The sequence below is a fragment of the Amblyomma americanum genome, chromosome 2, assembly GCF_052857255.1.
Source record: "Amblyomma americanum isolate KBUSLIRL-KWMA chromosome 2, ASM5285725v1, whole genome shotgun sequence".
In the NCBI taxonomy this organism is placed as follows: domain Eukaryota; kingdom Metazoa; phylum Arthropoda; class Arachnida; order Ixodida; family Ixodidae; genus Amblyomma; species Amblyomma americanum.
This window is the reverse complement of record NC_135498.1, coordinates 75,879,085-75,895,058: the sequence shown is the minus strand read 5'-3', so window position 1 is coordinate 75,895,058 and position 15,974 is coordinate 75,879,085. Positions and strand designations below refer to the sequence as shown.

The following is a 15,974-nucleotide window of genomic DNA, read 5'->3' as shown; positions in this document are numbered from 1 at the left end:
GTGATTCATTGCTCAGAAATTCCATGCGATACTTAAGCGCTTTATTGAGGCGAAGTCTTTTGGACGCTTTTTTGTCACGTTTCGTGCACTGTTACGGGAGTTCGAAAAATTCAGCAGAACTAAACGCACGGAGGAGTAACCTTTTTAAATTCAACGCCGCTGGTGAGTGGCATTGCATTGACTTACGGTCCACTTTCATTTTCCTCTGATTCCCTTGCAACAAACATTGCAACAGTTCGAAAAATGACTCCAATAGCAGTTCATAAAAACAGCAAAAGGTCGACTGCAATCCCGTATCGAGCCACGTCGACAATGGCCGACAACTTGACACGAACGATGGATTTTCCCTTATCAGGCCATCATGTATACAATATCTGGTCCAGGCTTCAAAGTACTTCCCCTGCAACCCCAATGTGGCATTGCACCGCAAACAGGCGATGTTTTGCGACGCAAAACAGCCCTCCCCGTACTATGCTCTCCTCGTTACAACGATAAGGTCCCGTGTTCCAAAACACAGCTGCGACTACACATATCCACTTGAACGCCCAAAGTATGGCGTCTACAACAATAGGCCATGATCTTGGTTTCCGAGTATGGCGGTCGAAAGGGCAATAGAAAAACCCTACAAAGGTATCTAATCTGAATACGCCTGACCTTTTGCCCAGCATTTAGCAGAGGGGTTCCTGCGTTGGCGGCCTCCGAGCAAACATGGGATAAAAAAAGCAATGCCCCGGCGTGCTCGATTTTTGTTCTTCGTGGTCGCTGATAAGAGTTACTGACGCGCCGCCTTTGCGAACGTTCCTGTTTATCACCGTGTTTACTTCGAAGTCTCGCAGCGAACGGTTGTGGTAGTAACCCTAGCTGATGTAAACCCTGAACTGGGAAAGGAGAATGCTCTTCTAACCTTCAGTAATGTTGGAACGTTCCGAATTCTATCTGAGCAGCAATGAAAAGCTCTAAAAACAGCCTCGTTGCCTGGATACTTTCGTGGTACATCTTTTATGGTACAAATTTAGTAATTTGGCAGTTTGCGGACCCAAATCTTGCGATTCAGTGCACTTTGCAGAGTGAATTCATTACCTTTCTTTTCTATACTGCTTTTATTTAACACAATTCTGTTGCTGAGCGTTTATACACCTTGGTGCAAAAATTTTTACTATAGCTCCAGGATTTCGAGGACGATCAACGAAAAGAGATTAGTGACTTGCATGAAATCAACGGACGTTCTGCTCATTGCGAGACTTGCTGTGCGACACATATTTTCCGCAGAAAGTAGAAGAAAAGAAAGCTTCAAAAACTGCCCAAACAACGTGTTCCGGCTCGTACACGTCTAATATATCTCCACCTTGCCTATTGTTCCGTTTCATTCTGTGCTCCCGAAAAACCTTAAACGTGGCGCACGTGAGGAGTACTGTACTGAGCAGAAATTCCTGCCCACCGTTTGTGGTGTATGGTCGGTTGCACGCGTGTATATATACTCTGCAGTAAATGTTCATTTATTGTGTATTCACCGGTTCCATTACATGCTGCAGGTTATTACTACCTCGAATAATTATTTTACGCCTGTATTTCCAGTTTACAAGTCATGTAGAGTTCCAGGGGAGCAGTTCGGCCGGATATAAACAGGAAATGTATGTAGTGAAATGCACATATATATATATATATATATATATATATATATATATATATATATATATATATATATATATATATATATATATATATATATATATATATATATATATATATATATATATATAGCGGCAACTAAGCGGGATTTAATTTCTCTATATCAGTCGCTATTATTTGCCAGCACGAGTAAAGTTCGGTGCTATTTCTCTACTACTCCCGATCAAGCAGGACCATTACTCAGTGACCGATAAATACAAATACATTTGCAACTACAGATGTATGAGACAACTTCTCCGTGACGCAGCTTCTTGTCAATACAACACTTCTGTCGACCTATCTGGAACACGCCCCGTGTGCGAAATACCACGAAACATCCAGGATTAATCCTATGGAGGTCCATCTCGACCAGGTGATCCTTTGTCGCTGTACGTTCTTCGCAGCGTTTGCACACTGCGTTCTCAGTGCAAAAAAAAAAAAAACAGGAGTGGCAGGCCCCACTCCAGCCTCGTACAGCTTGACAACCAGTCATCAGTACACGCAGTTCCGCGGCATGTCACGTCCGTCACTGCTTAAGCCGCACGCTGGGGTGATCTAACAGGCGCACATGACACCAATTTATCTATTTCGCGCATTTAACCCCCTAAATTACTGACCGTTCTCCAAACACTGCGAAGAAAACAGGAAATGAGTCAACTGTAGTGCTTGTATCACGGTAAGCAAACGGCGAACTCATGGCCACGTGCCGGTGCTTGGGCACCGCCCCCTCGCCTGTCTGTATCTCGATATAAGTGCATGGTGTGCTGGTTTGCACGGGCAGTCGTCGACCAGCTGGACGCGCGGTCTGACGGCCGGCTGACATTAAACCTGAGTTCTTGTTACACCTCGGCTACAGTGTCGTTCCCCTCCCAAGACAACAACTTTTGGCGACGAGGATGGGATCGTGACTGTAGCCGAGGTGCCCACTAGGGTTTGGTTATCCCATTACACCCGATTTGTTCTAGTTATCATCCTCACGATAATGAACATGTCTCAACCACCACCACTCGAACTGTGATACGAAGCAAGAAAACTAACAACCCAAGCGTCTCAAGGAATAAACACACAGTATGCATCTAATACTTTTTTTATTCAGTCGGCATGCATATTGGCGTGGGCTATTAATTAGCACATCGCCGCATCTCGTCTATTGCAGAGCTCATCATAGGTCAGTCCAACTCTAGCCACACTTTCAAAAAAAAAGTTGATCTAAATGCAACATTTCAGGCGTTCTCGGCGTAAAAGAAGTTGCCTCCGAAAGGGTACCCTGCATTCAATCTCTTGACGAAATCTGTCAGGTTGAAGTTGTTCCTTTGCTGTGGGGTAAATTCGCTGGTCAACACACGCTGGGCGCCTTGACAGTAGGCCAGAAACACGTACCGATGTGCTCCCGATCCCCTGGGCGGGTTGGGACCCGTGTACGCCACCGCTACTTCGCCTTCATGAAGCCTTGTCGTGCTGTCCGCATTCAGCACCATCCAATGCAGCCTACTGCGCGCTGTGGGGTTCTCACGGCTCGGTGCGTCCGGGTCCAGCATGACGAGTGCGAAGGGCGGAATGCAGTTGATGGCGCCCCTCAGTCTGACCAGCGTCGGGGCCTCCGCAGTCTGCGCGGGCGTCAGAGTGCCGTTCTTGACCACAGAGAGATGATCCCCGTACCTCACTTCGAGATCGGCACGCAGCGTGTCTGCAAGCGAGAGGTCGCTCACTATGCCTGCGGATGTCCATACGTCCGGCTCAGACTGCGACGATGCCGCAGGTTCCTCCGCGTGGCAGCTGCTCCATAGGGCCAAGAGAAGCAGGGACGAAGGCAAAACAAGCCCCATATTTGTGTTTTCGTGTGGCGAAGCACACTTGCACGACTGGGCAGAGTTGTCTCCCACACGGGTGCCGTCAGCAGACTGCTGCGCTGACTCGGCTTTCGCCGTCCTTGTATGTTTATCTCATTGGTCGATACGCCCCTCGCTGCAGCCGCGGCAATCGCTTCGAGCAGAGGTAGCGTTATCAGCGACACAAAAGTGGTCGCTGCTTAGCCTGAGAGATGCAGCTTTTCGCTTTCGAGCAGGGTTAACCAGAGCTAGACTACCAGCAATTTTGTAGCGATGGGGAACCTGCGCTGCCAAGGTGGCACTGCAGTTGTTCCATTCGGTGACTCAAAACTGCTTTTGTCAGCCGCTCGCTGGGGCCGCTGCAAACGCGAGAACAGATTCTGCGCGATTAGATACCCGTGTTTGGCTGACAGCATTCATCGCCTAGTTTCTCTCGGCGTAGCCCAGATAGCTGACGCACGGCACGAGCGCCTTCGGCAGAGCGTGGAGGCTCACGCCAATAAGCGCCTGAAGGTGGCGCGGAAAAGTACTAAGAGTACTACCCAAAGCTGCTTGCTCTTCTCGCTAGGCAGTGTGTTATGGCGCTGCAATCGGCACCGCAAACTTCAGCGCAAGTTCCCCTATTTACGGTAGCATTTCGAGCCTTCAGCGTGGCCACCCTGTGGCGGTGCACAGCACAGTGGCGGCGCCGCCACGCTGTCACGTGGTTGGTCACGTGGTGCGGAGCAGCTGCCGGCGGCGCGATCACGTGGTTCGTCACGTGGGTGGCACGTGACCAAGTTCCACTCGGCCACCTGTAGCTATCGCGTCACTCCAGATTTAACCAGAGCTAAAACACCACCAATTTTTTTGCTGGTAATCTGTTCAAAGACAAAGGTCGGCACTATCATTCATTAGTGCACTAATTTCGCCTAACTCCCCGTGAGTGTTAGTGGGCGTGAGCGTGATTGAACGGTGTGGCTAGCTATAACTGTGAGCGAGTGGATTTGAGTGTGAGTGGATGTGAATGTGAGCGGACGTGAGTGTGAGTGAGCGTATATCAGTGTGAGCGAGTGGGATTGACTGAATGTGAGTGTAATTGAGCGTCATGGTGCCGAGGTTACCCAAACCTCACTGACGAGATTCGGCTTCTTTAGTTTCTCCGGGCATATACCATCGCTAATACTTTGACAGGTCTAAACTCACACTGTAAAGAATTCTCAAAACCTCAGCACGCTCACCATGACCGCAAGATCATGCAGCAAGACGCCGGAATATCTTATAAGAATATATCCAGAAGTCGTCACATTGTTGTCATAGCGGCCTAAAACTAGAGACCACAACGCATGCTAGTTTTTCTCTTGACATCCTAACATGGTATGCTGAGGATCTCCACGCCTTGAGCAACCTAACAAGATTGCTTCAGCAAAAAGGACACAAGGCCCTCCTACCGCAACGTGCCTCTTCTTTGGTGACATCACTCCGCTTTGGCGACTACTGAGCAAAACTTGCAGGCACTGTGTGAGCAGAAAAGGAAAGACGATTTCTCCTTAATGGTGCTGCGAGAAAACTTGGTGTAACGCCAGTAATTACTGCTGGAAGTGGACGAGGCAGCCACAGTGATCTAACATGTTGTTTCTTGTGTAAAGAGGCTAATCAGACAAATAATGTGGACAGCCGCAATCTTTGCTAAAGCACTGCTGCTCCGTAGGCCAGCGTTTCTGATCAGGCATTCGTCAACGCGCGATCTGCTGTTCTGCGCATGCGCGAATATGTGGCAATATTTTTGAGTACGGGTAAGACAACAATTAAAAGCCGCCATTCGCGTTGCTCATGTGGCGCAATAGATTAATACTGCGTTTTTGAGCGCGTAGGACAATGGCTTGAATTTGGTGTTTGCGGATACATTTTCTTCTATTTTTCTTGACCAAACGTTGGCAGCCCGAACATTATCGTTTATACCTGTGGGTAAGTTCACTTTTAGGTAGCATTCTGAGGTTATTTTGAGCCAGAATCGCCGTTTGAACCAGTTTCTAGAAATATATTTTTCATCCGTCTTTTTTTTTCATGTCCCTACAATTATCTACGCGGAAACCAATTAATCCTCTGCCAATGTTGTTTAGCTTTTAGGTTGTATTTTGAAATATTTTAAGTGAAAAGTTGCCGTTTAAAAGCCTTTTCCACCAGCCGGAAGGCGATACCGGAAATGGCTACACTGCACTGTTGCGCATGCACAGAACTCAAGATCGCGCGTCGGCGAATGTTGTTGTTGTTGATGGACAAGAAATCCGGTATTGAAGCAGCCCAGGGGTCCTCGCGCTAGTCAGAAGCCATAGCAGTGACGTCAATGGAAGAATGAGTGAGTGCGGGTGTATCTCAGAATCAAAGGCCATAGGGGAGCTGCAGTGGACGTCGGCATCGAAGTGTTTACGTCCAGAACGATAAATGACCTGAAAGTCATAATGCCGCCGACGGAGAGCCCCACGAGTGAGGCGGCCGGCGGAATCTTTGAGAGGAGACAGACAGCAAAAAGCATGGTGATCGATCGGTGGACGCCATCGAATGGACGCCCATACAAGTAAAAGCGAAATTTTCTGATAGTCCCAAACAGTCGACTTTCTTCCTCTGTGACTGCATAGTTATCTCTGCTTTTGTAGATGCCTACCTTGCGTAAGCAACAACGTACTCGTAACTATGTTTGCTCCGAGTGAGAACGGCACCGATGCCACTGGCGTCCGTGTGTTCTATAGGCGCGCAAGGTCGAAATTACGCAAGATCGGAGAAGACGTGAGAAGAAGCGCAGCGTTGGGAAAGCTTCATCACTCGCAGGCGACCAGGCCGAACGTTGGGGCTGCTGGCAAGAAGTTGAGTCGATGGGCGATAATACGAGCGAAATTCCTGACGTGATAGGGCTTGACGTTGCGCCCTCCTAAACCGTGTACACAACGGGAGCAGCGCCGGCGCGCCTAGGAACGAAGTCGACATGCGGTGTTCACGTGCTATGCCGTGACGTCACGGCCTCCTAAACCGAGTACATAGCGGAAGGAGCGCCGGCGCGCTTAGGCACGAAGTCCACATGTCGTGTTCACGTGCTAGGCAGTGACGTCACGCCTTCAGGCGAGCATAAAATTTAACGGTGGTTTAGCCTTGGTTCAACCGAGGGAGAAGCGGTAGCTTCCTGACCAAAGACACGACCAAAGCATAGCATAAGACTTTGCCATGCTAAACGATTGTGAAGCTACCGCTTCTCCCTCGGTTTAGCCAAAGGTAAACCACCGTTAATTTTTTTATTTACAGACACGACCACGGAAGCCCACGGGCTGTGAGAGGACTGGATCACACCGCGTAGGAGCATGTCGCTAACCTGTTCATCGATGATAAGGCGGTCAGAGGTTGATGCTTGGTAGTTGCGCTGGCGCACAGTACCATGAGTGCTAGTGTTTATATGGTAGTCAAGAGTTGCTGTACGACCCAAAGTTGTTTGATGGAAGTCGATGAACGCGGGGAGCCGCTATGAGCAAGGCAACGAGCTGGGCGCGTAGGGAGCGGCACCGGCGGAACAGCAAAAAACGTCGGGTCGGCGATTTCAATGGGAGGAGTAAGGCCGCTGACGCGATGCACGTCATTACCGTTGATCACAGCAGAAGCGTCGACAGAATCGATGACATCAACAGTGCCAAGCGATTCTCCCCAAATAAAGTGACAGTTTTTTTTTTGTCTCTCTTAGCAGGTTCTTTCATCTGCTAACCTTTTCGAAGGGTTCGAAGCGAAGTTTCACGACCACCGTGATCAATGAGTTCTCGTTCGAGGCGGTCCATTGTGAACAGGACGACGTTAGCGCCCTTGACTGAATCAATGCCCCAGTGTCACTGTACCGACAATAATACGCACACCACCACATGCGCGCCTCCTTCTTCTACGTTTAGTCTCTTTCGCATAACGGCGCGCTGTGCGGCTTGAGAGCTACTCGCAAAGTAGCACGCACTTTCCAAAAGCTGACCTTTCTATTTTACTGCAATTGTGCTTTCTTTACACCATACCAAAGACATAGGTTCGACTAACGAGGCACATTAGGAACCCCCTTAGCCTTGCTATGCTTTTATCTGCTTTTCACAGAGGTATTTCTAGGCCTCTTCTAGATATCCCCGAGTTTATGACGAAGTTTATGTAGCAGCAGAATTAAGCCTCTCATCACACAAAATGTCTTGCTGTCATCATTCCGGCATTAGCTATACTAACGAGGGTATGCTGTCTTACTAAGCACTGATGTGACAGTCAGCGAGTGGCCCATTGAGTTAGACTGCTTTTGTACCTGCACCTGTGGTCGCAACTGCGGAAGAGGAAGCTAAGGGGCATTCATTTCTCCAAAGCGGGTACACTAATATCTTATTGTCAGACATTGCCAAGCTTCATTTGCTACGCTGGGAACAGAATCAAGACGGTGGCGAAACCACGACGTGGCATATGGATTGTGCGGCACAGTTCCTTTCATATCTAGACGGAGGCAGCCTATAGAGAGTAATAGTTCACGTAGCATATCAGCACTTTAAATATAGTTTATATATCCCTGAACTGTCCTGCAGCGCTATGGAACAATAATAATAATCCACTGATTTTACCACTGTCTTGCTAAATTATGCTGTGCTGTCTCATCTATGCCACTTTATCTTTGATAGCGAGTAATTACATAGGCACCGTGATAAAAACTTTTGGTTCGTCCGATAAGTTCAAAGGCATAGCACAATTTTGCTATCCTTGTATTTCGCGATAAAAACTGTGGGATAAACGTCTTACTTTCTTTCACAAAAAAAAATATTCAAACAAAACCTTAAAACTTCGTTCACGGCCTGTTTCGGCCAGTACACCTGTAATATTTTCAAGAGTGGTGAGACGTCAAGTACACTCGTAAACGGCAGACAAAGAGGCTGATGGAGAACTCAAAATGTTTTTTTTTTTTTAGGTGAAGATGTGCCTGCAAACAGAAAAAAAGTTGGAGGAGGCGACAGCAGCATGGGCTCCCAGCGGTCGATGGGTTAAGAATTTCCGCCACTATCGGCCGCGTTCAATTTAAAGGCAACGACGACCTTTCGAAGTAAGGTGTCTAAAACATCGACAACAACCTCAAACATCATAGAAACTGTCGCGCGCGGTAACAGTACTTCCAGAGAAATCCGGCCGCGTCTCAACAAAGAAGTGATAAGGACAAGGGCCGGCAGTGCTATACAAAGAACATAGAAAAACATAGATTACAAAGGTTCAAGGCATTACATTGCTGCATGTTTGTTTATCGTTCGATCTCATTTCACACTGGCTCAAGACCTTACTCGTTGTGACACGTATGGATTGTTCTGCAGAACATAAACACTAGCACTCACCCGGAATACATCCATCACTCCTAACGCAGCGTAAATGTTTAGTGCAGCATCTGCTGTACTTAGTTTTATTTCTGCGTTCTTTATTCACAAACCACACTGCGCTAAAGAGGAAACTTTTCCCTGATAGCAGCGCTAAAACTTGATCAAGTGATATGAATTGAAAATTTAATTACAATACAATGGAAGCTGTTATCTATATATTTAATTTGACAGAAGCTCCTTTAATTAAAATTTTGCACCACTTTATTTACTTCACGTCAGTTCTCGCTATGTTTTTTATGCACTTTCTTCCTGACGTGCAAAAAACAGCTGGCTTTCGAGAAGTCTTTGCCTCCCGCATTAGAACTCTTTCACTCTTATAGTCGCCATCCTCACAAGCATCATCAGCAGACCACAGCCATCACCACTCACTGCGTAATACCCAGGGAGGAATATCAATATTACGATGCAGCAGAGGACGAAAAGGAATTATTACATTAATTTCATTCTTATTCAGTGACAGCACACATGCAGCCGCAATTTCTGAGCAAGTCAGTAAATGTCGACCTTCATCGAACCACTCATCACGTAGTCCCACTAACACACATCATGAGTTCTCGGCGTAAAAGAAGTTGCCTCCGAACGGGTTTCCCGCCTTCAGTTTTCTGATGAATTTAGCCAGGTTGAAGTTGTTCCTCCGCCTCGGCGCAATCTTCCTGCCCCGTACGCGCTTGCGGCCCTGACAGAAGGCCAGAAACACGTACCGATGTGGTCCTGATCTCCTGGGCGGGGTCGGACCGTTGTACCGCTTCACTGTTTTGCCTTCATGCAGCCTCCTCGTGCTTTTCGCGTTCACCACCATCCAGTGCAACCAGCTGCGTGCCGTAGGTCTCCTGCGACTCGGTGCATCCGGGTCGACCATCACCAGCGCGAACGGAGGCATGCAGTTGACGGCTCCTCTCAGTCTGACCATCGTCGGAGGCATGGCAGTCTGTGCGGGCGTCAGTGTTCCGTTCATGACCACCGACACCCTCCCGTACCTCACTTCGAGCTCGGCATGCAGCGTATCAGGTAGCGAGAGGTCCCTCACAAGTCCCGAGGACGTCCATAAATCCAGATCAGACTCTGCCTGCTGCCTCCACTGGGACGACGATTTCGTCGCAGCCCACGGTGCGGTAGCCTCTTTCACCTGGCTGCCACTCCATAGGGCCAAGATAAGCAAGGCTGACGTCGGAAGGAGCCTCATCTTCTCGTCTTCCGCCAAACAGCGCTCACTACTAGAGTGACCAAGCAGAGTCATCTGACGCGGAAGCCGCAGACACTCCTGCTGCGCCGCCGGCTGCCGAAGTCCTTGAGTGTTTTTCTCACTAGTCGCCCCGCCCCTTGCAGCAGCTGCGGCAGTTGCTGCCGGCACAGCCGTAGTCTGCGGCGTGTGCTGTCTGTGTTGTTGTTTTGTATAGATTTAGTCTATTTTGCTCTACCTCGCTCCTGTCAGGCGACAGCTGCACCGACCGGCAGCGGCAGCTCGGGCTCTGTCGAGGCCTACGCGCCCTCGACCGAAGCAGTGGGAACGCGGTAGCAGACAGCTCACTTGTATATTAAGACCACTCCTTGTAAGGGGAATCTTCGGTGTTACACGCTTGTTGTATAGGGCGTGTGATTTATAGAATGCTCCGCTATATGCGTCCCGAATCTCGTCGGGGCGCGGTACTGAGCTGCTATAGCAGCTCAGGATGAGAAACTGCTGTGCACGTTGCCTTGACAGCAAGGTGAAATAACAAGCAAATGTTTGTTGCACAATTTCATGTTTCACCAAGCTATGAGGATTGCACATATCAAAAACCATCGACGGCAATGAATTTTAACGTTCTGGCAATGCTGTGGGAGTGAATGGCTGCCAAGAAGCGCGAACAGTGCGTTGCTGTCATGGCGAAGAATAATATTCATTGCATACAACCATCCGCTGAGGCCAATAGAAGCGTTGTGCGTTAAGAAAGCCTCTCGTCATGACCTCGTGTGAAGCAACACTTTATGCACACCACTAAACATCTGCACTGCATGGACATACGACTTCCCCGTCTAAACAAGGATATCGAAAATAAAATCGCGCTCTTGATCTTGCCCATGTGTGATTTTGAAAAGCACACAGCAAAATCGGTAGCGAAAAGAGGGGTCAGATTTTATTTTGAAAATTTTTTGAGATGAGGAAAGTTCATTCTCTTTTTTTTTATTTAATCACCCAGGATGAAGGGAACGAATACTGCCAACTTGTGCTAAAGGCCAATTAGGATAATAATCAAATTGGAGCTCATCAGGCTGCATAAAAAAAGGCTGCGTCTTTTGCAAATGCTAATATTGAGAGAGCCCCTCTGAATAACCACGCATGTGTATGCGATCTTTTGCTGCACAACTTATCGATTTGCAGCAGAGTGCCCTTTGTTCGCTATTCCTTGTTTTTTTCTTCATTGTCTGACTTCGGCTCATGGCTCTTTTTAAAAAGGTCAATTTTGCTGGAAGGCACTTTGTTTTTTATTCTCTCTCTCTCTCTCTTGTTTCTCTTTTTCTTGAAAGAAGGAAAGTTTCTGCAAGGTGCCGGGAGTAGTGTTTATATTAACGTTATCGCTTGGAGTGCACGTGTTATACGGGCAGGAATGCTTGTTCTCAGTATGCTAATGGAGCGCGATGATATGGGCATAATGATAAGACGCATGGCGTAATAAATATATTATTGTGCCTATCAGTTTATAGTAAATATAATACAAAATTTAGATAAATGCTCCAATCGCCACTCGGAGCTTTCTATCAACAACACGATCCGAAAGAGTGGAGAAAACACACCTATAGATCTATAGTTTTCCTACGTATTAACTGTCTTCAGTATATTTAGTTTGGTTTGGTTTATGGGGGCTTAACGTTTCAAAGCGACTCAGGCTATGAGGCACGCCGTAGTGAAGGGCTCCGGAATTTCGACCACCTGGGGTTCTTTAACATGCACTGACATCGGACCGTACATGGGCCCCGATCGCCGCGGCCGGGATCTCAGCATCTTTGAGATTGCATTCCTAAGCATGAAAAGATATTGCCGCTATGGTTTATAGTCAAGCCCCTGTATACCACTTTTTTTTCTAAGCAGTGAAAGAATCGATGAGTCAAGGCCACTGAACGCCTAATTGCCACCATCATAATCAGCAGCAGCAAACAGAATTCAGCTAGACAGAAGTGGCTCCAATAAAGTTGTTACCAACCAATATGCTAGAGCTATTGCAGTAGATTCAACCCTGCGTCCATAGAAAAAGTCCAGAGGTTTTTGTTTTATCTTTGCAGAGCATAGCACGCTGTTTTTGTGGCTTTTTTTGTTATGTGTTCGACACTACCCGAATGCCTCCTGGGCCTTTTCCGCGTAGCGACTTAGTGACACTAAAAAATAATAATAATTTAAACCACACAGCTCTTGTTAATGTCGCATCTAAAACATGCTGCACAAGAGTGGCACGTGCACAAGAATGGCACTGTAGAATTCAGCTTCTCGCTTAAATCAGCCCTTCCCAGAAATGCCAAGTGAGGCATACTGAAAAAATATGTGTGCACAGACCGAAATCATAGGAAAGCTATCCCGGCGCGTTTCACGCTGCATTGCCAAAAAGGACCGCATGGGAAGACTTCTATAACATAACGTGGGTGACGCGAGGGCGGTACCGTCGTCCCGTTGCAATGTACGAGTCCTGGCGCAGCCACCTGTCGTCACCGGCAGAGAAAACTTGCCGCCGAAAGGCATAATGTTGCTGTTTTCAAACTTGTGACATGCCGATATGTTCATAAGACAGTGAGAGCAACAATAATCTAAAGTTGTGAGAACACGCTTCTGGGGGCGCCTCCGAGCTTTCCTGTTTTTGCTGAAACAAGAAAAAATTAAATACAGGCGAAAGATTGGGCGGTAAATCTTTTATGAAGAGGCAATATCTTATTGCTCTTTTGGGAGTTGTATTCAATAAAAGAGTCCTTATAGGGAAGCGCTATCCTATTACGATCATCAAAGCGACACAAAGCGAAAAGCCTGTGCACAAGTTCGATGCAGAAAACCAAGAAGACATTCACTTCTGCACAGCGTTCAACTTCTTCTCGAAGTTCATACAGCACTCTCGGGGCTGAAAATGGAGCAACAGTTTTTTTTTTTCTGCAAGCTCGATTGAGCTTATGAACCGTGGACTCCAACTTCGGGCCCCTTTTAGCTTTTCATACAACAGTCACGTGGCTGGCAAGTGCAATCATGTTCAAAAGTATTCGGGATGCAGATTCACGGAAAACTTGTGTTTCTGCGAATACACATCCCGCAAATTTTTGTTCATGGCTGTACGTGCAATCGAGAGTTAAAATTAAAGCTGTGGACATAAGTCTGGCGTTCCCGCTTGTGGAGCCGCTCCAGTTGAAACTAAGCTACACGCTTCATTATTAAGCACGTGATTCTCATCCTATTTTTACTGTGCATCGCTGCAAGAGTTAAAACGCTGTTAAAAATATACTCCCGAACTTTTAAGTTTCCCCACCTGTGACAAGTGACAATGATAACAGTGCCTCACTTCACCCTCCCCTCCCCCCCCCCCCTTTTCCTCTTGAGATAAACGCAGAGTATAAACTGAAGTTGGCTCCTGGAAAAGACGGAAAAAATTAATCGCAAACATTATTACCATTATTGCAAGCAAAATGTGATTACGTCAATTCTGAATTTCGTAGCGCGGTTCTCTAAGGCGAGCCTACGCCACCATTCACTTCCAAGCGGTGACCACTCGGTATTTTTCCTTTTTTACGTCACACTTTTGAAACCAGTGGCAGGGAAAAAAAATGTTTTGTCTTTAAATCCACTTCTCTCAGAAATAAATTCTCCTTTCCTGCAGAAAAAGCATCAACACAGTCACAAAAAATAATAATAATAATTGGTTTTGGGGGAAAGGAAATAGCGCAGTATCTGTCTCATATATCGTTGGACACCTGAACCGCGCCGTAAGGGAAGGGATAAAGGAGGGAGTGAAAGAAGAAAGGAAGAAGAGGTGCCGTAGTGGAGGGCTCCGGAATAATTTCGACCACCTGGGGATCTTTAACGTGCACTGACATCGCACAGCATACGGGCGCCTTAGCGTTTCACACACGGGCGCCTTAGAGTTTCACAAAAAAACCCAAAAGTAGATTTTTGCTGAGAACAGAATTTATGAAGTGGTTCTCAACGCCCTTAAATTTGCCTGCTCTAAGGTATACCTGGATCATATTACCACTGGTGACACAGACTCGATAGTCCTCACTCCCGGGTCACATGTTGCCAATTAACCATGCCCACGTAGCAGGCGAAACACTCATTGAAAAGAAATAGAGAGGCGGACTCCCACAATGCAACCAGCAGCTGGCGGCGAAGCGAGCCTCTCTTCTCTCTGTCTCTCTTCGGCAGATGCCGCCTTGTTCCTTGGCGCCACCTGACATCGGGTACTATCGAAATCTAGAGTTTGGGATGATAAGGGACCAAAATGCACTTCTGTTATGTGCGTTCTCGCTGTTGATCTGCTATTCCTTCGGTGCCCCTAAATGTTCGGATACCTTTTCTTAAATCACTTTTGGGTTAGCGGCAGACGACAAATTAAAAGTCCTCATACGATCCAGCACGAGCATACTAGATCCAATGGCAAGTGGAACGTGCAAAAAGACGCGACTGAAGACGCAACAAGAGTTATTCACTGCGGATGCCTGGACAGAAAGATATTTCCGCACACATGTGTGCACACTGTGTTTCTTGTGCATAGCTTCGCTTACTAGAATTCTTTATACCCTGCCCTCCTTCCGCTATACATGACAGCAATCCTTCGAACGTTTGCCTTCTGTAGTTTCCCTTTCATCGGCTTTTCTACATGCAAGCGAATTATCTGTACACCTTCGCTTCTGTGACAAGACATCATACCCGGCGTGGCAGCGTAATTTCGCTTTGCAGTTGCCTCAAAAATGGGCCCATCTTATTCGCACAGCAGCAGCAGCCAAAAGAGCACATCTGGCCAACTATGTGACACCTGACATATCGCTGGTCCGTGTGAAAAGACACAAGCTCAGTGCCCCTCTCAGAGTGGTTGTTGGCTTTTACAAATGTCTCTTTTTTAATCTTTGCACTTTGCCTGAGGTCTGCGTTGCAACACTGGGATGTCGAGTGCAAAAGCAAGCACATATGTGCAGCTGTTGTGAAATATCATCCCGATCGAGCCTGCCATCTGTGCATGAAGCCTAGTTGTCTTTTTATTTCGGTTAAAAAAAAACAGGGATGACCGGTGTGCTTAGGAATAGTGCTAATTTAAAAAGTAATATTAAAGCAAGCTAGAAGACAAGTTCGATTAAAGAATACTACTGGTTGCTTGCTCGTACAAGTTTTTTTCTTTATCACTGCAGTCGAACTTCGCACGCTTGGAGCAGCATAACAAACGATTCACTTGCTGTCGACACATGAGATGTAAACCGAGGTACATATGATGGACTCCTAATTGTATGCGCAAGGAATCGCGACAATGTAATGCCGCTTCGCAGCTGCTGCAAAAGGACGCCCATCAGCAGCCCAAAGAACACGCCTGGTCCATCAAGCCACACTTGAGACAGCTCTGTTTTGTGTGAACAGGCACGAGCTAAGCACGACCGCCCTAACAATTTTATTTTTTTGTTTTAGTTCTTTAATGCGATTTCCTCTTTTTTCTTCTGGCAGTATGCCTAACCAAACCAAAGTATACACGATGGACTGCTTATTGTCTGCGCTGGTAATGTGCCAGGGTCGCGCTCAGGTTTAGCAGGAGCCTGGTTTATAACACATTATTTTCGTATACAGTTGCGCGTAGCTGAAAGAGGCGCATTATTTTCGAACCTAAAACTGGTGTGTTCAACTGATAAGACGAAGATAATGTTGACCCGGTGCAACCCCCAAAGGAGGCACCGGTCCTAGGGGAGGAGTCCAGTGAATAAAGCGCATTATTCAAAAGACTCATCCCCTATAGGCACGGTGACTCCTGGACCGTATGAGAATTGGCCGCGACAGCTCTCACAAGGCGCACCATGTACTGAGGAACAGCCATCTTTGCCGTCCATGATGCCCCAGTGAAGGGTGAAAAGGCTGGGAGTACTTGTATGC

At 47.2% G+C, this 15,974-nt stretch overlaps 1 protein-coding gene and 1 pseudogene across 2 annotated transcripts; both read right to left on the bottom strand.

Moving 5' to 3' along the window:
* Positions 1 to 2,739: 2,739 nt before the first annotated feature.
* Positions 2,740 to 3,734, bottom strand: LOC144118711 (protein D2 pseudogene; annotated as a pseudogene). Its single transcript, XR_013312115.1, has one exon. The product of XR_013312115.1 is annotated as a protein D2 pseudogene (transcript).
* A 5,037-nt stretch (positions 3,735 to 8,771) lies between these two features.
* On the bottom strand, positions 8,772 to 10,263 carry LOC144121443 (protein D3-like). The gene has a single exon (XM_077654646.1). The coding sequence runs from the start codon at positions 10,128 to 10,130 to the stop codon at positions 9,438 to 9,440; it is 693 nt and encodes a 230-aa protein (XP_077510772.1). The 5' UTR covers positions 10,131 to 10,263; the 3' UTR covers positions 8,772 to 9,437.
* Between the last annotated feature and the right edge of the window lie 5,711 nt (positions 10,264 to 15,974).

What these genes read in the sequence shown, in the direction of transcription:
- LOC144121443 (XM_077654646.1), bottom strand. Translation starts at nt 10,130, where the DNA reads ATGACTCTGCTTGGTCACTCTAGTAGTGAGCGCTGTTTGGCGGAAGAC.